We start from the raw sequence: 23943 nt of genomic DNA on the forward strand, positions 1-23943 counted from the left end.
AAGGGGATGGGATCCAGGAGCGCCGTGTGCTACGGTCGAAGAGATGCGAGCCAAGCTCCAGAACTTGTCTCAAGGTCTTGGTAAGTGGAGCAATGATACTTTCGGAAGTGTGCGGAAGGAAATTAAAAAATTGAAGCAGATGTTGGAGGAGCTGCGTAATGACCCACTAAGGATGGCGCCGTCTCATGTAGAACTAAAAATCAATGAGAAGTTAATTGAGATGTACCACCGCGAAGAAATTATGTGGCGACAAAGGGCACGGTTGGAATGGCTCATGGAGGGGGACAAGAATACAAAATTTTTCCATCTGCGTGCTAGTCTCAGGGGGAAAAAGAATATGATAAAGGCTCTACAGAATTCTTTAGGGGTGGAAATAAGTGACCCGGCAGAGTTGAAGGAAATGGCAAATACGTTTTACCAGAATTTGTATGCTTCAGAAGGAGTCCAGAATATGGACGGAGTCTTGGCGCATGTTCCCAGAAAGGTAACAACAGCAATGAATGAGACATTATGTGCACCCTATACCAGTCAAGAAGTTAAAACTGCCTTGTTCCAAATGTTTCCCACCAAGGCACCCGGACCGGACGGCTTTCCGGCTCATTTTTACCAAAGACATTGGGATATTTGTGGGGAAGAGGTCACCAAGATAGTTTTGAGGATTGTTAGGGGACAGGAAAGCCCCGAATGCATCAATGACACAATTCTTGTTCTTATTCCCAAGGTAATGAACCCCACAATTTTAGCTCAGTTCCGGCCCATCAGTTTATGCAATGTTCTTTATAAGATTGCTTCAAAAGTAGTTGCAAATAGACTGAAAGTTATCTTGCCTGACATTATTTCGGAGGAGCAATCGGCCTTTGTCCCGGGTAGACTGATTACAGATAACATCATATCTTCTTATGAGTGTTTGCATTTTATGAAACAGACAAAATCAAAAAGTAACAGTTATTGTGCTCTGAAGTTGGATATGATGAAAGCCTATGACAGATTAGAGTGGTCCTACCTAAGAGCGATAATGGCCAAGCTTGGTTTTGCACGGCAATGGATTGATATTGTTATGAGTATGGTCTCCTCAGTTTCTTTCTCCGTGTTGTTCAATGGTGAGAAGCTTGATGCTTTCAAACCATCAAGAGGAATCCGACAGGGAGACCCAATTTCTCCTTACTTGTTCTTGATTGCAGCAGAGGGCCTTTCGTGCCTCCTGAAATCCAGTTCTCAGTCATCAAATTTAGCAGGTATTAAGGTGGCTCCCTCGGCGCCTACCATTAATCACCTTTTGTTTGCAGATGACAGCCTGTTGCTTTTCAAGGCCAATGTGGAGGGGTCAGTTGAAGTGTCAAACCTGTTGGATACATATTGCAATGCATCAGGACAGAGAATTAATCATGAAAAGTCCTCTATTTTCTTCAGTAAGGGGTGTCCTGGGCCGGTCAGAGAAGCAGTGAAGAATTCTTTGCAGGTCCATAATGAATCTCTCAGTGAACGTTATCTAGGGATGCCTACTGATGTTGGCCAATCCAAGAATGGGACCTTTAAATATCTAAGAGATCGAGTATGGGAGAAAATTAAAGGATGGATGGAGAAGCTTTTATCAGCGGCAGGGAAGGAAGTATTAATCAAATCGGTGGCACAAGCTATTCCGGTATTCTCTATGTCATGTTTCAGACTCCCCCGAGGACTGTGTGAGAACATCACTTCAATCATACGCCAGTTCTGGTGGGGCTCGAAGCAAGGAAGAAGAAAGCCAAGTTGGGTGGCATGGGACGTGTTGACAAGTCCAAAGCACCTCGGAGGTTTAGGTTTCCGGGACTTAGAGATCTTTAATTTGGCGCTCCTTGCTAGACAAGCATGGCGCATAATGACCAATGATACGTCCTTGAGTGCCCGAATGCTCAAAGCCATATATTTTCCGGGAAGTAATCTTCTAGACGCCGAGTTGGGGTCCCACCCTTCTCAGATTTGGCGGGCGATGTTGGATGGGCGTGACATTTTGGCACAGGGAATCATACGCAGAATCGGAGATGGGACAAGTACGGGCATATGGATACATAATTGGATACCTCGGGATAATTTCAAAAGGCCTATCACATCTCTGGTGACTAACCCACCGGCTATGGTGAGTCAGCTCATTGATACCTCAACCGCTGCTTGGAACGAGAACTTGATCAGAACAGTCTTCACACGTTTTGATGCGGAGGAGATCCTCAAAATACCTTTGTGTACAAGAATAATTTCAGATTTCTGGGCCTGGCATGAGGAAAGCAGTGGCATCTTCACAGTTCGGTCGGCATACCGAATGATCATACGTACAAAGCTTAGTAGAGAGAGTTGGATTGAACAGGAAGCTAGCACTTCGGCCTCCCAATCAGAGAGCAATCATTGGACATCAATATGGCACATTAAAGTTCCCTCCAAATTGCGAGTTTTTGTTTGGCGACTTGCAAGACAATCTATACCTTGCAGGGTTCTGCTCAACCATCGGAATATGGCTACGACATATACATGTTTGCTGTGTGGGGCCCGCGATACATGGCGGCATGCTCTACTCTCTTGTCCGATGGCAGGGAGCGTGTGGGCGCTCGCACCTGATAATATAGTGGAGACTATGAGTGGCCACTTGGAGGAAAGTGCAAAGGATTGGTTGTTTGCCTTACATGAAATATTAGCCAATGATGATTTTGTTCGGCTGGTGGTGACACTATGGGCGATCTGGGGAGCAAGGAGAAAGGCCATTCATGAAGATATATTTCAGTCACCACATACATTACAAGGTTTTATCAACTCTTATTTATCAGAGTTACAGGTGATCAAAGAAAGAGCTCCAGCCGCACGAACTAGCAGTGCCATATCGCAGCACATGGCCCGCTGGATTCCACCAGAGGCCGGATGTGCAAAGCTGAACGTTGATGCGGCGGTGTCACGCCGTGGTTTTGGGGCGATTGGAGTTATCTGCAGGGACCAACAAGGTGGCTATATGGGCGCTTCTGCCATTGTCTTCAAATATATTGCGGACCCAACAACGCTTGAAGCTTTGGCAATTAGAGAAGCTATGGATCTAGCCGACGATCTCTATGCCCAAAGAATTCATGTGGCATCGGACTGCAAGGTGGTGATTGATGATATTCAGAAGAAAAACTTGTCGAGTTATGGGGCTATAGTTCAAGAGATTATAAGCCATTCTCTTTCCTTTACTTTTTGTAATATAGTTCATGAACGAAGGAGTTCAAATTTTGAAGCTCACAATTTAGCGAAGCATGCACTTACCCTGGGAGCTGGCCGCCATGTTTGGCTGGGGCATCCAGGGAATCTTCCGTCCGTCCCTGTAAACATTGTGACGAATTAATAAAGCTTCGTGGAATTGTCTCAAAAAAAAAAGTTAGACGGACAGTGTTGTTTGGTACCTCGTCGTCGGCCTTTTTGAGTTCGAGATGAATCTGGATCGGATTCTTCCTCCCGATACCGTCACTGGCTGCCGGGTTCTCACTGGTGGCTGCGACCACCGGCCATTCCTCTCTAACGCGTCTGGGAACAAGGCGCTGCTCCTCGCCAAACATCACCACCAACACCTTCATAGCTGACGCAACTTTCTTTCCATCCTACGGCGGCCCGGGCTTCTCCGGCTCGATGTGGCGACCATCTGGAGCAAGATGTGGTTGCCGATGGTGGAGCTCGGCGGTGGCAGGAAGGGCTCGGACTCAGCAAGGTTGGAACTATCGTGTCCGACGCGTGGGAGCGAGGTGGCAAAGATGGGGCAAAGATGTGCATGCGCAGTTCGCGGTGGCTGAAGGAGCGCGCAGGTTGAATTGCGCCATGCACAGCGATATGGTCATGCTCGTGTTCGACTCGCGCCGCGGTTAGTGGCGGTGGCCGCCGCTGTATCTCATGTCGAGCACCCCGTGGGAGCACTGGCTGCCGGCAGAGTGCGCAGGGTTCCGTGCTCGCGTGGGAGCAACGCATGGCGACGCTGAGCGCGGGCTCGAGTGCGCCGGCACACGGCGACTTGTCGTGCTCGCGCCCCGTGGTGGGCTGGCCGCAGCACCGGTGCTGAAAAACGTGCTCGTGGCGAATCATGCCGCACGAGCGGCACGGTGGGCGTCGCCTTGCGCACACGTCCGGCATGGCGTGGATGCACTCTCCATCGACGGAGCACACATGGGCGCAGGTCTCGCGTATGAGCCACGGAACAGAAACCACGCACATCGGGGTACAGACGTTTATAGAAACTGTACTGGCAGTCCCGTGGCCCGAGAGCATTCATTGTAGGTAGGTCTCGTGTGGGACAGATGATTAAATAAACCGGATGGAAACTGGCTATACGATGTGAAATACTAGCTTGAGACCGAATCTTGATGTCCTTGAATGGTCTAGATTACGGGAGTAGATGAGCTCGAGCACCAAATGGGATTTCCGCAGCTCTCCTGTTTTGTTTCGTTCATGCTAGATTGTCCCCACAGCTACAGTACCTTTGCCAAGCACGCTCACTCCTTGCCCCTCCTCTACAACTCGGGCGGGGCTACCAGAACTGCCTCCAGCGCACGCCACGTCGAGTGCGTGCATGCTACAACCCCCTTTTTTTACAGGATCTGAGGACGATTGTAGCATTCAGCCACAATACAAAGCGACTTTTAGTGACCTTCCAGCTCAGCTTCGTGTGGGGAGGTCATTCAGGCATGGATTTTATGCTTGTGTGTATGAATACCGGAGCGGCTGGTTACTCAACCTAGTCCAACATTGCCACTGTGAATAATCAAACAAATAGACAAGCAATCCCCGAGTTTCTGATGTCTCTCAAGCCTACGAGAGTTGAGCTACTAAAAACGTTTGGCCTTTGCTCGACGTTTTTGTGTCTCCTCTTCCATTCATTCCTCTGTTTTGGGTACTATATACTCCATCCGTTCCTAAATATAAGTCTTTTTAAAGATTCCACTATGGATTACATATGAAGCAAAATGAGTGAACTACACTCTAATATATGTCTATATACATCCGTATATACCCCCTCCGTCCCATAATGTAAGAACGTTTTTGACACTAATATAGTGTTAAAAACGTTCTTATATTTTGAGACAGAGGTAGTAGTTTGTAGTGGAATCTCGTAAAAGACTTACATTTAGCAACGGAGGGAGTATGTGGTAGCCAACACCATGTTTGCTCTACACTAGCTTTTATAGCACGCTTTCGGTACCATGTTGCGTGTACAACAAAGTTTATTATTTCGCTACTGTGGTGCAACGGGGACCACTATTGACTCTGACATCCACGTCGACGTCAACATGCATGACCCACAATGTGTTTGACAAAATGCCCTCAAGGTCAGTAAATTTTATTTTTTTCCCTTTTGTTGTTGCTTTACAGAATACAAAGTGATGGTGATTTTTTTGTGATTATAGTTTTATGCATTTCAACAATTGTAGGCATAAATTGGTGTAATTTTATTTAGCAGCACATTTGTGTACATGTAATCCATCAACATAGATGTTATCTCCTTGTCCAACCCATTCAAGTGTTGATAAAGATGTCACTGAGGTTAACCCTAATCCTTGTACAAAGACAAAATGGGTAAGGTTAGCCAATAACTTGGTAAAAGAACATGAAGCCTCTTGGTTACGGCATGATCACAACACAATGACTTACTCGAACATCATTGTGGACCACTTTTACTGAAATGTAAAAAAGGCCCTCACACCGATCATTCAATTTACGTGGTCAATGATAGAGTTCAATTCAAGAGTGTTGCAACTGGTGTGTGAGTTGTGTTCATTAGGCTGATCATTCCTCATGAAAGTGGAGTGGCAACTAATGATCTAATAAGTAAAATATGGTCAAACAATGCATCTATATTTACTTATAGTATTTCAACCTTATTTGCTGTGAATTGTTCAAAATGACATATTAACTACAACCATGAGATGTACTCCCTCCATAAACTAATATAAGAGCGTTTAGAACACTACTTTAGTAATCTAAACGCTCTTATATTAGTTTACAGAGGGAGTACAAGCAAAGAGAACAGAAAAACAAGTGGGAAGCGAGAAGCAATGATTGCCATCAACCTAAGAAGAAGTCAAGCAAGGCATCACCTCTGGTCTAAAAAAGCCTTTGCCCCGCTTTATATATCAAGTGTCGAACCTCATACATATGAACCATACAACACGCAACCCAAATGCACACACCCAAAGCAAGATACAAAGGCGTTGAAGATCAGCAACACCGCCTCGAAGCAAACAACGTATGTTCAACAAGCACCACTACGAACACGACGGAGCTCTCCGCCGTGAATAGGTCACCATGAAGAATTCAGCTGAAGGTAGTGCCTTCAGGAAGGACACGACACCAAAGCGCCACCGCCACCCGATCCCAAGGATCAAGATTTTCATCCGAAGCTACACGGAGGATCAACAGAGACCATGATGAAGCCTACAAGAAGGGAATGACGCCGGCGGACGCCGCCACCGTCGGTCTGACCACAATTAGACAAGGATTTCACCTTGACATACCACTCCACCTCCGATCAAGGTGCGCCCGGTCGAAGCAACCTGCCCACTAATGCCACGGACCGCCGAGCCCCAGCCACCCCATCTCCCATGCAACCAAGGTCGCCAGTTCGCACCCGAGCTACAAGCTTCACCCACGAACACCGCAACTCCCACCACAGATCCGTAGCCCTACATGCCCCTCCCCCCATCGCCGGCCAAAGGAGCAAACTAATCACCACAAGAATAGGGGATCAATCATAGTCCTTTCCACAAGTAAGAGTGTCGAACCCAATGAGGAGTAGAAAGAAATGACAAGCGGTTTTTAACAAGGTATTTTCTGTAAGCACTGAAATTGTCGGTAACGGATAGTTTGATAGCAAGGTAATTTGTAACAAGCAAATAATAGTAACAGTCACAAAGTTTCAGCAAGGTAGCTCAATCCTTTTTGTAGCAAAGGACATGCCAGAACGGTCTCTTATAATAAGCAACGCGTTCTTGAGGACACACGGGAATTCATCGAGTCACTTTCATCATGTTTGTTTGATTCGCGTTCGCTACTTTGATAATTTAATATGTGGGTGGACCGGTGCTTGGATGTTTTTCTTACTTGAACAAGCCTCCCACTTATGATTAACCCCTCTCGCAAACATCCGCAACTACAAAAAAAGAATTAAGAAAAATCTAAACATGTGGATCCAAATCAGACCCTTACGGAATAATGCGTAAAGTAGGGTTTAAGATTTTGTCACTCTAGCAACCCATGATCTAATTACTACTCCACAATGTATTCCCTTAGCCCCAAAGATGATGAAGTGGCATGTAGTCGATGTTGACATGACACCACTAAAAGAATCAACAACATACGTATCATCAAAATATCGAACGAATACCAAATTCACATGATTACTTATGACAAGACTTCCCTCATGTCCTCAAGAACAAGAGTAACTACTCACACGTCATATTCATGTCCAAGATCAGAGGGGTATTGAATAGCATAATAGCGATGAACATATAATTTGCCACCAAATAAATCAACTAGCATCAACTACAAGATATAATCAACACTACTAGCAACCCACATGTGCCAATCTCAGGTTTTGACACAAAGATCGAATACAAGAGATGAACTAGGGTTTTAGATGAGATGGTGCTGGTGAAGATGTTGATGAATATTGGTCCTCCCACGATAAGATTATTGTTGGTGATGACGATAGCTTTGGTTTCCTCCTTTCGGAGGGAAGTACCTCCGGCGGAATCGCTCTGTCGGAGAGCAAAAGTGCTCCTACCCAAGTTCCATCTCGAAACGGTGGCGCTCCGTCCCAAAAGCCCTCTCCTTATTTTTTTCAAAGAAAAATGGGCTTATATACCAGAAGATGGGCACCGAAGGCTGGTCACGGGCCCCACAAGCCACCAGGGCGCGCCCAGGGGGTGGGCGCCCCCTGGTGCCTCGTGGGGAGGAAGAAGGAAAACAAAAGGTGAAGAAAAGAAGGATATGGTGTTGTGTTCCATACCATAGTCTAAGAGGTGATTGCACAAAGAGGGAGATGTGCTGAGAGAAATCAAGACAAGGTAAAGTGGTTGGAGGTCAAGGCCATGGTGGAGCATAAGGGGGCGTATGAGGAGCGCAAGGTGACGATTGAAGATAAGAGGCTGAGGAATGTGGGAGAGAAGGTGTCTGCGAAGAATATGCAGCAATAATACAAAATTCATGTTCATGGACAACATCGGGCCAGATGAAACACGTTGAGTATATGTGGAATGAATCCATGTCCAAGCATCAAGGATGTGAGGGAGTCGGATTGGAGCTGGGAGTGCCGATGATCTATGTTTGGGCCCTATGTTTAAAGTTTGAAGTTGAATTTGAAAATTGCGTATTTGAAATGATGTTGAATGGTTTGCAGTAGAGACATTATGTTTTGACATGGCGATGTGAAAAGAGAACTGATTATTGAGGACGAGTTACTGGAACTGCAAACGCACCCCCCCCCCTCCCCCTCGCACACGCGCGCTAATCTGAAAATGATATTGGGGCTACTAAGGATACCACTGGAAAGGGATTTGTACCATTCAGGTGCGGGGGTACGGAACCTCTTTTTCTTCCGGCTTTCAGATTTTATCTTTTAAGCCAAAAATTCAAATTAAGTTTTGTTTTCATATTCGTGTTTTTGATGAGGAGGGCTTTCAAATGTGATCCATTTTGAATACATTTTGGCGAGTTTTTAACAACTTTGTTAAGTTTCAACTTCTGAAACTTGATACGGGCGTCCGATAAAAACTTAAGTTCCAGAACTTGCGACCGATGACTTCTGAAACTTGGTATGAGCGGCTGACAAAACCGTAAGTTTTAGAACCGCGACTGGTAAAATAGTAAGTTTTAGAAGCTAAAATTTACAACTTGTTGTGCCCTCATGCTGGGTCCAATGACTTTTACAGATCACAAGGCAATCGGGAGGCCGACACGGCTGGGCTGGTGCGTGCCCCTGCTAGTTTTCAGTCATTTTTCTTTCTTGTTTTGTGTGTGTTTTATGATTGGCAGTACTCCCCTTTTTTTTGCGAAAGGATCCGTAGTACTCACTCACCGTGTGTCGTGCTGTAGTCGTCTTGGAGTGGGGCATCGATCATGGGACCAAAACATTGTGCACCAAGATGCGAAGATAAGGTACAAATGGCAGCCATATATATGTGTTTGATCTCATCTGCGCAAACCAATAACTTTCCTTTGTAACCACATGTACTGCTCACTCCGGCGCTCTCGCAGGGTAAACTGAGGCACATGGTGCGATGAGATTAATGGGCGATGTCCGAATCCTGTCTCGGCACATGGTACGGCCGGAGCCAACGTCCTCGCGGCCGCTGGAGCCGGAGACCATCCACCTGACGCCATCGGATCTCAAGTATATCACCGTGGAGCACATCCAGAAGGGCATCCTCCTGCCAAAGCCTCCCACCACCGGAGGACACGTCGACGTCGAGCGTCTCGCTTCTTCCTTTGCGCGCGCCCTTGGCCGCTTCTACCCTTATGCGGGACGCCTCGCCGTCGCCGTCGCGCCTCACAGTGAGAGCCTCACCATTTCGCTCCGCTGCAGCGGCAAGGGCGCGGAATTCGTCCACGCGGTGGCACCGGGTGTCACGGTCGCGGACTTCACCGCCTCGCTCGTCGTTCCGCGGGTGATCTGGTCCTTCTTCCCGCTCAACAGGCTGCTCGGTGCGGATGCCGCTGCCGGCTCGCGCCCTGTCCTGGCGGCGCAAGTTACCGAGCTTGCCGACGGCATCTTCATCGCCGTGTCGATGAACCACAGTGTCGCCGCCGGGACGACATTCTGGCAGTTCTTTAACACCTGGTTCGAGCTAAGCCGTGCCAACACCGGCGCTGGCGACAATGGCATGATCTCTACGCCGTTGCCGGTGTTTGACAGGTGTTTCGTCGGCAGCTGCTGCACTGTCCCCATCCCTCTGCCCTTCAGCAAGCCGGAGCACATGGTCGGCCAGCGTGTACACGTGTTCCCGCCGGTGCAGGAACGCTTCCTCCATTTGTCCGCAGCGAGTGTGAAGGAGCTCAAGGCGAAGGCGAACCCCGAGATGCCCATCCGGGTGTTAGACTGTATATGTATACGTAGACTTTGTTTATACGTAGACTTGTGTATACACCTTGTACTTGCACCCTTTGGTACTTATATAATGAGATAGCCGTACCCCCCCTAAGGGGGTCGAGCAGTTGCCCAATATACTGGTTTAACATGGTATCAGACTAGGGTTTTTTGTGTCTTCCGCTGCACCCCTTCGCGCCGCCGATCGCCGCCGCCGCCTCGCCGCGATGGCCTCCTCCAACCCCGCCGCTGCCTCGGCCGCCTCCACCGTCGTCGCGTCGATCGCCCCCTCATCCCCCTTCCTTGCGTCGCCCCCGCTCGCCACAGCCTGGCGGCAGCCATCGCTGCCCGCGGAGGGCCATCTGCAGGGCGGGCAGGAGCAGGGCGGGCAGGGCCATCTGCAGCCGCCGATCGCCGCTAGCGGCGCCACTTCCTCGACCCTCGCCTTCGCGCCGCTGCCCCTTCGCGGCCCTGCACCGACTGCCTACGGGATGGCTCCCCCTCAACCCTACAGAGCCCCTCCGCCCTACGGCGCCCCTCATCTATATGGCGCGCCCCAGCCCTACGCCCAGTGCTACGGCGCCCCTGCATCAACCTACGCCGCCGCGCCACCGCTGCCCCCTGCCTGGCCGGCATCACCCTATGGGTCGGCCCCTCCGTTGTCGTCTCAGATGGCCTCATCGCCCTATGGGGCGGCTTACAGTGCTGCACCCGCCGTGTGCTCGGGAACCACGCCCGGTTCGGTCGATGCCTCTGCTGGTCCTGGCTATGAGGCGTCCTTGGCGCTTGCTCCTCATGCTGATGTGCAGAACCTGGGCTTCCATGCGCCATCGACACATGTTTCTGCGGGTTATACTCCGGCGCCATCGATGTTCTACTTCTCGCATCTCCTTCCGGTGAAGCTTACACCGGACAACTACTTGTCCTGGCGGGCGCAGGTGCTCCCCCTCCTACGGAGTCGCTACTTGGAGGGCTATGTTGATGGCTCCATCCCGTGTCCGCCGCCGTATCATCCGGCTCATCATGTGTGGGTGGCTCAAGACCAGGCGATACTTTCGGCCATTCAGTCCTCGCTCACTCCGAGCGTATCGTCGCTTGTCATCTTCGCCGCGACATCTCGGGAGGCTTGGTCTGCGCTTCACAACAGTTTTGCCTCTCAGTCTCAGGTGCGTGCTCACTCTATCCGCACTGAGTTGTGAGAGACCAAGCTTGGTGGCCTCACTATCACGGAGTACTTCAACAAGATGTCCGGTCTTGCCGATACGTTGGCCTCAATTGGCCAGCCCCTTGGAGATGAGGATTTCACCACTCATGTGCTCAGTGGCCTCCATGATGACTATGATAATCTTATTGAGAACGTCCATGGTCGCGAGGCGCCTCTCCCGCCGCGGGAACTGTAGCGCGTCTCCTTGGCCGCGAACAGCGCATCAAAGCGCGTCGATCGGCTCCGAGTTTTGCCTCTGCTAACGCCGCTACCCGTGGCAAATCACAGAAGCCGTCGCTCCCTGCCAAGCCGACGACTCCATCTCAGACCTCACGGGGCACCGCGCCGTCCATCACAGATGGATCACGACCGGTGGCTTGCTGCCCCAGTTGTGGTGCTCAGCAGGCCTGCCAACTGTATGGGATTGAGCGTCACATAGCTTCTCGCTGTCATCGCCGCTACAAGCAAGATTTCCTTGGCCTAGGCAACAATGGCAAGGGGAATGAAAAACAGGCGGCCGCTGCGGTGGTGAGTCATGAGCACGGGCGTACTCCATCCTACTCGATTGATCCTACATGGTACATGGACACGGGAGCTACAAACCACCTCACCAACGACATGGGCAAGCTTTCCGTTCAGGAGCCATATCGCGGCCATGATCAGGTGCACACCGCCAACGGAGCAGGTATGCGCATCTCCCATGTTGGTCGGGCATCCCTTCTTGCACACAATTCACGAAAACTGCATATGTCTAACATTCTTCGTATTCCCACTACTTCGCGTAGTTTGTTGTCTGTTCCACAACTTACTCGTGACAATAATGTCCTTGCTGAATTTCATCCTTTTCGTTTCTTTATCAAGGATCGGGAGACGAGGGCCGTTCTGCTTAGCGGTCGTCTTCGCCGTGGCTTGTATGCACTTCACGCGCTGACCGCACCTCCCATGCAGTTTTCTCCTCAGGCGTTCAGTCGTATTCGTGTCTCACCTACACATTGGCACGCACGACTTGGTTATCCTGCTGCTCCCATAGTCCGTCATGTGTTGCATCGTCATGAGCTACCAGTTGTGTCAAATAAAACTGCTGAAACTATTTGTGATGCCTGTCAGCAGGGCAAGAGTCACCAACTCCCGTTTTCAGAGTCTAGTCGTGTTGTGAAACATCCTCTTGAGCTTGTGTTTTCCGATGTATGGGGTCATGCCCAAACGTCTGTTAGTGGCCACAATTATTATGTCAGTTTCATTGATGCTTATAGTCGTTTTACTTGGCTCTATCTTATTAAGAAAAAATCTGATGTGTTTGATGTGTTTATACAGTTTCAAGCACATGTTGAGTGTCTCCTTCGCCAGAAAATTATTCATGTCTAAAGCGACTGGGGGGGGGGTTGAATATCACAACCTCAACTCGTTCTTTAACAAACTTGGGATTGCACATCGTGTGTCTTGCCCTCATACACATCAGCAGAATGGGACTGCCGAACGTAAGCATCGTCATCTCGTAGAAACTGGCATTACTTTATTAGCTCATGCCTCCATACCTTTTAGGTTTTGGAGTGATGCTTTCTCCACTGCTTGTTTTTTAATCAATAGGCTGCCCTCACGACTACTGAATATGAAAACTCCACTTGAACTCTTGCTCAATGAAATCCCAGACTACACCTTTCTCAAAGTTTTTGGGTGTGCATGTTGGCCTCATTTGCGTCCGTATAATAAACATAAGCTAGAGTTTCGGTCGAAAAAGTGCGTTTTTCTTGGGTATAGTTCCGTTCACAAAGGGTACAAATGCCTACATGTTCCCACCAATCGCGTTTACATTTCTCGTGACGTTGTATTTGATGAGAATGTGTTTCCTTTTCGTGCACTTCCGAATACCTATATCACTTCTATGCCAGACGTTTCTTCTACCACACCTACGCCTGATCAATTTGTGGATGTTGCAAATACTCCTGTGTTGCTTCCTAACCATGCTACAGGTGTTGGCCGTGGTGCTCGTCTTGAGCTTCTTGAGGAACAGGCACCGTCACACACTCTGAGTCTGGAGGATGATCGCGTGCATGGGTCATGCATACCGGGTGGTACCCAGCAACCCGCGGGAGCTGCGCCCGCAGCCGCCTCGCGGGCATTGCCCTTGCCCGAAGCTGCCTCGCGGGCGTCGCCCTCGCCCTCTTTGTGGGCATCGCCCGAGTTGGCTTCGCAGGAGGTTTCTCCTGGGCCGGCCACGCCGGGCTCGCGTGCGCCGGCTTTGGCTCCTGATGGGCCGGCCTCGCCGGGCTCAAAACCGCCTTCCCCTCCAGCGCCCAGTGGCTCCGGCGTGGGCCCGGGCGACTCGGCCTCGCCGAGCTCTACACCGCCCGCCTCTCGAGCGCCAAGTGGCTCTGGCGTGAGCCTTGGCGACTCGGCGTCGCCTCCTTCATCGCCTACATCAAGCCCTGCGCAGCAACCACAGCCTGCTGCTCCTCGACATCGCACACGCAGCCAGACAGGTGTTTTTCAGCCTAAGATCCGGATCGATGGGACTGTAGCATGGCTCGCCGCGTGCATGGCTCATGCTGCTGAGGATCCCACTGCTGAGCCTCGCCATTTTCAGGCTGCACTAGGCATTCCTCACTGGCGTGCCGCGATGGAACAGGAGTTTCAAGCGTTACTGAAGAACGACACCTGGCAGCTTGTTCCCCCAGTATCTGGGGTCAATATCATTGACTCTAAGTGGGTGTTTAAAGTTAAACGACATGCTGATGGCTCCATTGAGCGTTATAAAGCAAGGCTAGTGGCTAAGGGCTTCAAACAGAGGTATGGTCTTGACTATGAAGACACGTTCAGTCCAGTTATCAAGCCCACTACCATTCGTCTGCTGTTGTCCCTTGCTGGTTTCTCCGTCAGCTTGATGTGCAAAACGCTTTTTTGCATGGAGTTCTGGAGGAGGAGGTTTATATGCGTCAACCGCCAGGGTTTGTGGATCCTGCACGTCCTCATCATCTATGTCGTCTTGTTAAGGCGCTCTATGGGCTTAAGCAGGCTCCCCGTGCCTGGCACGCACGTCTTGGCTCGGTTCTGCGGGCGCTGGGGTTTATTCCCTCTACTGCTGACACATCGCTGTTTCTTCTACATCGTCCTGAGGTTACGATGTACTTACTGGTCTATGTTGATGATATCATTCTCATCAGTTCCTCCGATGTTGCGGCAGATCGTCTTGTGGCTGCGTTGAGTGCTGATTTTGCTGTCAAGGATCTCGGTGCTCTGCACTTCTTCCTTGGTCTGGAGGTTTCACGGTCTTCTGCTGGAGTAACTCTTACTCAGAAGAAGTATGCTCTGGATTTGTTGCGTCGTGCTGGTATGCTGAAGTGTAAACCTGCCACTACTCCTATGTCTGCCACTGATCGGCTGTCTGCTTTTGATGGAGACCCTCTCTCACCTGATGATGCCACTGAGTACCGCAGTCTTGTTGGAGGTCTGCCGTATCTTACAATCACCAGACCAGATGTCTCTTATGCAGTCAATCGTGTCTGTTAGTTCCTCCATGCACCCAGCACATCCCATTGGTCAGTTGTGAAGCGTATCCTGCGTTATATATGTCTCACTGCATCTTATGGTTTGCTCCTCCAACGTGCGCCGTCTTATAAGATCTCAGCCTTTTCAGATGCAGACTGGGCTGGTAGTCCTGACGACCGACGATCCACGGGGGGATATGCAGTGTTTCTTGGCTCTAACTTGATCGCTTGGAATGCTCGCAAGCAGGCTACAGTGTCTCGCAGCAGCACGGAAGCCGAGTACAAAGCAGTTGCTGATGCGACGGCTGCGATCATTTGGGTTCAGTCTTTGTTGAGAGAGTTGCAAGTCCCTTCGGCTCATTCTTCAGTGCTTTGGTGTGATAACATTGGTGCTACATACTTGTCATCTAATCCAGTGTTTCATGCTCGGACAAAACACATTGAGGTTGACTATCACTTCGTTCGAGAGCGTGTTGCACAGAAGCTGCTTAACATCAAGTTCATATCATCAAAGGATCAACTTGCTGACATCTTCACGAAGCCTCTTCCACAACCACAGTTTGTAGGCTGCAGGCGCAATCTTAACTTAGTTTGTACTTCATGCTACAGTTAAGATTGAGGGAGGGTGTTAGACTGTATATGTATACGTAGACTTTGTTTATACGTAGACTTGTGTATACACCTTGTACTTGTACCCTTTAATACTTATATAATGAGATAGCCGCATCCCCCCTTAAGGGGGTCGAGCAGTTGCCCAATATACTGGTTTAACACCGGGCACCACAACCACCATCTCGTCGCTGCAGGCCCTACTCGCGCACCTGTGGCGCGCTGTGTGCCCAGCCTGGCGGCTCTGGCCGGACCAGGAGACAGCGTACATTGTGCTAGTGGGATTCCGTGGACGCGTTGGTGGCATACCGGCATCTTATGCGGGCAATGCTGTGGGGAACACCACTGCCAAGTCCACCGCCGGCGACATCGTGGGCAAGGGCCTGGGCTGGGCGGCATGGCTCCTGAACCGGGCCGTGGCGTCGTGCGACGATGGCAGCACTAGGGACAAGCTCACGTCCTGGCCCCAGGAGCCTAGCTTCAATTGCCTGCCCGCATGTTGTTGTCGTCTAACCGTAGCCCTAGCTCTTCTCTCTCTCTCACTCAGCTCACTCTCCTCCGCCGTGGCTCTGAACTACGAAGAGGGAGGAAGAAGGAACAGGAAAAGGGACACGGCGAGGTTTTTCTCGGCACTCGAACGCCTTCTCCCTTGAGCACGAACTCAATAACCCGCACCGTTACAACGATCGATGTCACGAACTTATATCCGGGCCAGCGCAGGGCCACGACCACCACGCCTCTACCCATTCCCGTGCCCGGTTCGGCCTGCTCAGCGCGCCCACGACCGCGTCTTCACGCGGTCGCCATGCCGAGCCTTCAACGAACCCCACGCGATCGCTGCATCCCGATCGCCAATGGCAACACCTACGCACACGCACACAACATGCACACGGACATGTCCATGCACCGCACGCACACACACACGCATGCCTACCCTGCGGACCCGGCGCGCCCGACATGTCCAGTGCGCACCCATAACACGCACCGGTCGCGCCCGGCTCACCGCCGCGACTTATTGCCCAACACACGCGCCCTAAGCCACGGCTCAGGGCAATCCACCGTCCTCGACGCCGGCGCCCGTCATCATCGCATGCTCTGCCACCGGCGCCTTCCGCAGCAGTGGGCACTCGCGCTTAAAGTGGCCTCGCTCGCTGCATTTGTAGCAGCGGTGGTGCCGGTTGGCTCCGTTGCCCGACGCCACACTTTGCGCGTCGTCGTTGTCCCGTGCACCACCCTGACGGCGCTCCCGAGCCCTCCGCTGCTCCGCCGTGTGCATGAGTTTCCCGTCAGCACGCTCGCCGCCCGCCTGCCCGCGTCGCCGCAGCCGCTCGTCGAATGCCTTCAGCCGCCCCAACGCGTCCTCGAACAACATCATCGAGATGTCACAGAACTGCTCGATCCCGACGAGTGGCGGTGTCAGAATCCATAGTTTGTGATGTCGTGTTAGCTTGTGTAGTCAATTTCCTGAAGTAATCTGCTCAAAAGTGTAATGTCCATACCAATATTGATTTGATTTACCAAATTCATGTGTAGTCATATGACTACACCGCTATAACGTGGCTTCGCCACTGATTCCGGCCACCGCCGCCTACAGGTGGCTTCGCTTCTTGACGAGCGTTGCATCCTCCAGGGTCCGCGCCCACAAACCTGGCCTTCAGGCTCGCCCACACTTCCGCCGCCGTCTTCTTCGACGCCACCTGTAGCAGCAGGTCCTCGGCGAGTGCGCTCAACAGGTAGGCGCGTGCGGGCTTGTCCTTCTTCGCGATGACCGCCGCCGCCGCGTCCTCCGGCACGACCACAGCCTCCCACAACCCGGCCGCGTCGAGGTTCGCCTCGACCTTGATGGCCCATGCTGTGTAGTTGTCGAGCTCTTCTCCCTCTCTCTCTCACTCAGCTCACTCTCCTCCGCCGTGGCTCTGAAGTACGAAAAGGGAGGAAGAAGGAAGAGGAACATGGACACGGCAAGGTTTTTACCTGCGCTCGAACGCCTTCTCCCTTGAGCATGAACTCAATAGCCCGCACCGATACAACGATCGACGTCGCGACCTTATACCTGGGCCAACGCGGGGCCATGACCACCACGCCTCTACCCACTCCCGTGCCCGGTTCGGCCTGCTCAGCGCGTGCACGACCGCGTCTCCACGCGCTCGCCACGCCGAGGCTTCAACGAACCTCGCGCGATCGCTGCGTCCCGATCGCCAACGGCAACACCTACACACACACGCACACAACGTGCACACCTGCACGGACATCCCCATGCACCGCACGCACGCACAAACGCACGCCTACCCCGCGGACCTGGCGCGCCCGACGCGTTCAATGCGCACCTATAACATGCACCGGTCGCGCCTGGCTCGCCGCCACGGCTTATTGCCCAACACCGTGTTCGTGGCCGCCGTTCCCACGGAACGTTCACACGGAGCTCGCCGAGGTTCGACGTGTACCGAAACGACTTCAGGTGGAGCGCGCCGGTGGCTGTCCGGAGCGGCTCGGGGAACAAGGTAGATGGGAAGGCGACTGTGTATGCAGGCAGAGGCGGGGGAGGCAGCATGACGCTGGAGGTGTGCCTCGCTCCAGAGGCGCTCGCTAGGCTCGTCGCCGATGAGGAGTTCATGAGCCACTGGTAGAAAAAGAGGCTTCCGTCCAGCCCCATTAGTCGCGAAACTGTAGGAACCGCGACTAATGAAGTCTTTAGTCGCGGTTCGGCAGACGAACCGCGACCAAAGGCCTGGGCCCAGGGCGCTCGGTGGCCAGCTGGTGCACGTGAGGGGCTTTAGTCGCGGTTGGCCAGGCCAACCGCGACTAAAGGTGCACAAAGGCCTTTAGTCGCGGTTGGCCAGGCCAACCGCGACTAAAGCTCCTCCCCTATATATACCAGTTCAGCACGCTCACTTAGCCATTTGGTGCCACTTCTCTTCACAAGCTTCACAAGGGGGTGTAGGTTTGCTTTTGGTTCCTCTTATGCACACAAGGTGTTTGATGAAATGCCCTAAGAGGGTGAAACAAACATGATATGAAGTGTTGGAGCCACACTTGAGGTTCCTCATTTATTTTTTCCTCCTCGATCGCGGTTAGCAACTTGAACCTTTCATGCATGTGTGTCATTGATAAAATATGCATGTGTGCAGTTCATTGTTTAATTTATATTGTTTGTAGCTAGTTAGTTTAACAAATGCATGATGGTTAATTATATATTTTATATTATAATAATGCAGATGAATCGGCAATGGATGTACGGTAACCGACTCTCCGGCGAGTTCACTACGGGTTTGAAAGATTTCCTCGTAGTGGCTAATGCGAACAAGCAGGGGGGTTTTGTTATCTGTCCATGTGTTATCTGTAAGAATCAGAAGGGTTACTCTTCCTCAAGAGATGTTCACATGCATCTGCTTCGGCACGGTTTCATGCCAAGCTATAATTGTTGGACCAAGCATGGAGAAAGAGGGGTTATAATGGAAGAAGATGAAGAAGGGGATGATTTCATCGATGAAAGCTATCTTGCTCATTTCGGTGATACTTTGATGGAGGATGCTGAAGGTGAAGGGGAAGGTGAAGAAGAGGCACGTGATGATCCCGTTGATGATCTTGGTCGGACCATTGCTGATGCACGGAGACGCTGCGAAACTGAAAAGGAGAGGGAGAATTTGGATCGCATGTTAGAGGATCACAGAAAGGCGATGTACCCTGGATGCGATGATGGTCTGAAAAAGCTGGGCTGCACACTGGATTTGCTGAAATGGAAGGCAGAGGCAGGTGTAGCTGACTCGGCATTTGAAAACTTGCTGAAAATGTTGAAGAATATGTTTCCAAAGGATAACGAGTTGCCCGCCAGTACGTACGAAGCAAAGAAGGTTGTCTGCCCTCTAGGTTTAGAGGTTCTGAAGATACATGCATGCATCAACGACTGCATCCTCTACCGCGGTGAATACGAGAATTTGAATGAATGCCCGGTATGCACTGCATTGCGTTATAAGATCAGAGGCGATGACCCTGGTGACGATGTTGAGGGCCAGAAACCCAGGAAGAGGGTTCCCGCCAAGGTGATGTGGTATGCTCCTATAATACCACGGTTGAAACGTCTGTTCAGGAACAAAGAGCATGCCAAGTTGTTGCGATGGCACAAAGAGGACCGTAAGTCGGACGGGGAGTTGAGACACACCGCAGATGGAACGCAATGGAGAAAGATCGACAGATGGTTCAAAGATTTTGCAGCTGACGCAAGGAACATAAGATTTGCTCTAAGTACGGATGGCATGAATCCTTTTGGCGAGCAGAGCTCCAGCCATAGCACCTGGCCCGTGACTCTATGCATCTACAACCTTCCTCCTTGGTTGTGCATGAAGCGGAAGTTCATTATGATGACAGTGCTCATCCAAGGTCCGAAGCAACCCGGCAACGACATCGATGTGTACCTAAGGCCATTAGTTGATGAACTTTTACAGCTGTGGGGTCATGTCCGTGTGTGGGATGAGCACAAACAAGAGGAATTTGACCTACGAGCGTTGCTTTTCGTAACCATCAACGATTGGCCTGCTCTTAGTAACCTTTCGGGACTGTCAAATAAGGGATACAATGCATGCACGCACTGCTTACATGAGACTGAAAGTGTACATTTGCCAAATTGTAAGAAGAACGTGTACCTTGGGCATCGTCGATTTCTTCCGAAAATTCATCCAGTAAGAAAGAAAGGCAAGCATTACAACGGCAAGGCAGATCACTGGCCGAAGCCTGCGGAACGCACTGGTGCTGAGGTATTTGATATGGTCAAGGATTTGAAAGTCATCTTTGGAAAGGGTCCTGGCGGACAATCAGTTCCGAAGGGAGCTGACGGGCACGCAGCCATGTGGAAGAAGAAATCTATATTCTGGGAGCTAGAATATTGGAAAGTCCTAGATGTCCGCTCTGCAATCGACGTGATGCACGTTACGAAGAATATTTGCGTGAACCTCCTAAGCTTCTTGGGCGTGTATGGGAAGACAAATGATACAAAGGAAGCACGGCAGGACCAGCAACGTTTGAAAGACCCTGATGACCGGCATCCGGAATGGTTTCAAGGTCGTGCCAGCTACGCTCTGACCAAAGAAGAGAAGGTCATCTTTTTTGAATGCCTGAGCAGTATGAAGGTCCCGTCTGAATTCTCGTCCAATATAAAGGGAATAATAAACATGGCGGAGAAAAAGTTCCAAAACCTGAAGTCTCACGACTGCCACGTGATTATGACGCAATTGCTTCCGATTGCTTTGAGGGGGCTCCTGCCGGAAAATGTTCGAGTAGCCATTGTGAAGCTATGTGCATTCCTCAATGCAATCTCTCAGAAGGTAATCAATCCAGAAGTTCTACCACGGTTACAGAACGATGTGATCCAATGTCTTGTCAGTTTCGAGTTGGTGTTCCCGCCATCCTTCTTCAATATTATGACGCACCTCCTGGTTCACCTAGTCGAAGAGATTTTCGTTCTCGGTCCTGTATTTCTACACAATATGTTCCCCTTCGAGAGGTTCATGGGAGTATTAAAGAAATATGTTCGTAACCGTGCTAGGCCAGAAGGAAGCATCGCCAAGGGCTATGGAAATGAGGAGGTAATTGAGTTTTGTGTTGACTTTGTTCCTGACCTTAAGCCGATTGGTCTTCCTCGATTGCGGCACGAGGGGAGACTAAGTGGAAAAGGCACGATCGGAAGGAAATCAACGATATGTATGGACGGCCATTCTCTGACTGAAGCACACCACACTGTACTGACCAATTCCAGCTTGGTGGCTCCGTACTTTGAGAAACACAAGAATATTTTACGCTCGGACAACCCGGGGAAGCCTGAATCCTGGATTAGGAAGGCCCACATGGAGACTTTCGGCAGTTGGTTGAAAAAACATTTAATGAATGACAATGATGTTGTAGATCAGCTGTACATGTTGGCCAAGACACCATCTTCGACTATAACGACTTTCCAAGGGTACGAGATAAATGGGAATACATTTTACATGATCGCCCAAGATAAAAAGAGCACCAACCAAAACAGTGGTGTCCGCTTTGATGCAGCAACCGAGAATGGGCAAAAGGTCACATATTATGGTTACATAGAGGAGATATGGGAACTTGACTATGGACCCTCCTTTAAGGTCCCTTTGTTCCGGTGCAAATGGTTCAAGCTAACAGGAGGTGGGGTAAAGGTGGACCAGCAATACGGAATGACAATGGTGGATTTCAACAATCTTGGTTACCTTGACGAACCATTCGTCCTAGCGAAAGATGTCGCTCAGGTTTTCTATGTGAAGGACATGAGTAGCAAACCGAGGAAACGGAAAGATAAGAAAACGATCAGTACATCATGCGATGATCCAAAGCGCCACATTGTTCTTTCAGGGAAAAGAAACATCGTGGGAGTGGAGGACAAGACAGACATGTCAGAAGATTATAATATGTTTGCTTATCGTGGGTGTTTTTTTAGGGATCGAGAGGGGACGGCGAGGGTTATAAATGTGTTGTCCTCGCCTCCCCTCTCCGTGACGCCGTCGTCTGCCGCCCCGTCTCGCGCTCTACCGCGACACCCTCTCCCACCCCTTCCTCGCCCCCTCCTTTTGCCACCGCCCTTTCGCCACCGCCACCGCCACCGCCCCCCTTCTTCACTTAATTAATTTGTTTTTACTACATGTTTTCAGGACTGACATAATGGCGGACGATAGAGCTGACCCGATTATGGACAACTATGATCCGGACGGTGAAGCACATATGTTCGGCATCATAAACGGCGATATTCTATATGTGCCGACCGGAGAAGAAGAAGATGATATCTCTTCTTATCTGAACCTTGACGATGAAGATGAAGGGCGCCGTCAGCAAGATGATGCCGAACAAACGTCGATAAACGACGATCTTCAAATGGAAGTAGCAACCACCTCCGGCGCCGAGGTATATATATACATTGAGCCTCTGGTGATACAAACTAACTGATTTGAATAAATATGTGTGTACTAACGCGCGCGACTCTTTCTTATTTTAGCCGTCGGCCGGATCGTCGAAACAATCGAGTACGTCGTCAAAGCGTGGCGCAACCAAGACGATGAAACAAGGAGAAACATGCACCATCGAGGTTGTCGACAGTGCAACCGGCAGGCCGCTGGAGCCCCGCAAGAACGCCACCAAGTTTGTCAGCCAATGCGGAGCCATTGTTAGAGACAACGTCTCGATCACCGTCCAGGAGTGGAATGAGCCAAAGAAGGCACGAATTGATGGTTTCACTTTTGTCGATAAGAGAACAAAAAAAGATTGCTTCAAGAAGCTTATGGAACATTTCGTTCTACCTCCGGAATACAACAAATTCGATGAGGAGGGTAACAAGATTGAGGAAAACAAGGAGAGGAGGAGGCTAGTCAAACAGTTCGCTCTTCATAAGATGGCCGACGCATTCCGGAAATTCAAGCAAAATCTAGTCCATGACTTTGTCAAGCAGAACAAGACTCCGGATTTCAAAGGACAATATGAGAAACTGAAACATGATTGGCCAGAATTTGTGAAGCAAAAGAAATCAGAGCAGTTCATTCAAATATCGAAAAAAATAAGGAAAATGCGGCTAAGAAGGAGTACAATCATGTTATGGGGCCAGGAGGGTATCGCATTTGGGTGCCTAGGTTGGAGAAGATGGAGAACGAGCTGACGGCGCGAGGAATCCGTCCAGGTACGGAGGGATGGGACCCAAGGGCCAAAAGCTGGTGGTACGGGCATGGGGGAACGCTGAACCCGGAGACAGGGGAGTGTGTTTACCGGGGCAAATTAATTAAACCCACCCAAGCCCTTATTAACGCAATGAGGGATGCTCAACAGGGGAAGATCAAGTTCAACAGAGAGAACGACGCGCTGACAAAAGCCCTCGGGAATCCTGAACACGGAGGACGTGTACGAGGCATGGGGCACATTCCGTGGAAAATAGGGTTCCCCCAGAACGATGACCCGTACGGTTACAGAAGCCGTAAGAGAAAGATGGATCGGGAAGCAGATGTTGTGGCGCGGTTGGTATCGGAAATGGATGTGATGAAGAAAACCATGAGTGTACTAGTAGCCGAAAGAGATGCAGCTCGGGTGCAGCATGAAGATCATCCAGCGGATCTCGGAAGCCAGCAGCGGAGAAGCAGCGTGGCTTCCACGGAGGCCCCACCGGCTGGTGCAGATGCACCGACAATCGAAATTACTGCACCGGAGCCTCTGGTGGTCGAAATTACTTCACCGGAGCCTCCTCGCTACCCCGTGGACGATATAAAGGAGATGAAAGAATGTCATCTGTATTATCCTATCGGGAACATGTCCATGAAGGTAGCCATCGGCAGTGCTTTACCATGTTTACCTGGAGCACTCCACCACAACAACCCCATTCAAGATGGCTATGCTCGTGTCACGGTGGAGGACATAGTCCAAGGGTTTGAGGACCTGGAGATTGACATTGCTACACCTGAAGGGGAGAAAAGACTTGGAGATGTCAAGCGCCATTTCATTCTATGGCAAAAGAAGTTTATCAAGTTTCCAGGCGAGGCGCCAAGGACAACAAGTCCACCCCCCTACGGTGGTGGTGGTGGCGGTGGCGGTGGTGG

General features: G+C 50.6%; 1 protein-coding gene across 1 annotated transcript in view; it reads left to right on the top strand.

Moving 5' to 3' along the window:
* Positions 1 to 9269: 9269 nt before the first annotated feature.
* The window catches only part of LOC119310567 (uncharacterized acetyltransferase At3g50280-like), a 45942-nt gene continuing 31268 nt past the window's right edge, over positions 9270 to 23943 (top strand). Inside the window, exons 1-4 of the mRNA XM_037586272.1 lie at positions 9270 to 10061; positions 15517 to 15862; positions 16995 to 17097; positions 17787 to 17987. Coding sequence (XP_037442169.1) covers positions 9270 to 10061; positions 15517 to 15862; positions 16995 to 17097; positions 17787 to 17987 — 1442 coding nt within the window. The remainder of the gene's footprint in view (positions 10062 to 15516; positions 15863 to 16994; positions 17098 to 17786; positions 17988 to 23943) is intronic.

Source organism: Triticum dicoccoides, chromosome 5B (assembly GCF_002162155.2).
Source record: "Triticum dicoccoides isolate Atlit2015 ecotype Zavitan chromosome 5B, WEW_v2.0, whole genome shotgun sequence".
Taxonomy (NCBI): Eukaryota; Viridiplantae; Streptophyta; class Magnoliopsida; order Poales; family Poaceae; genus Triticum; species Triticum dicoccoides.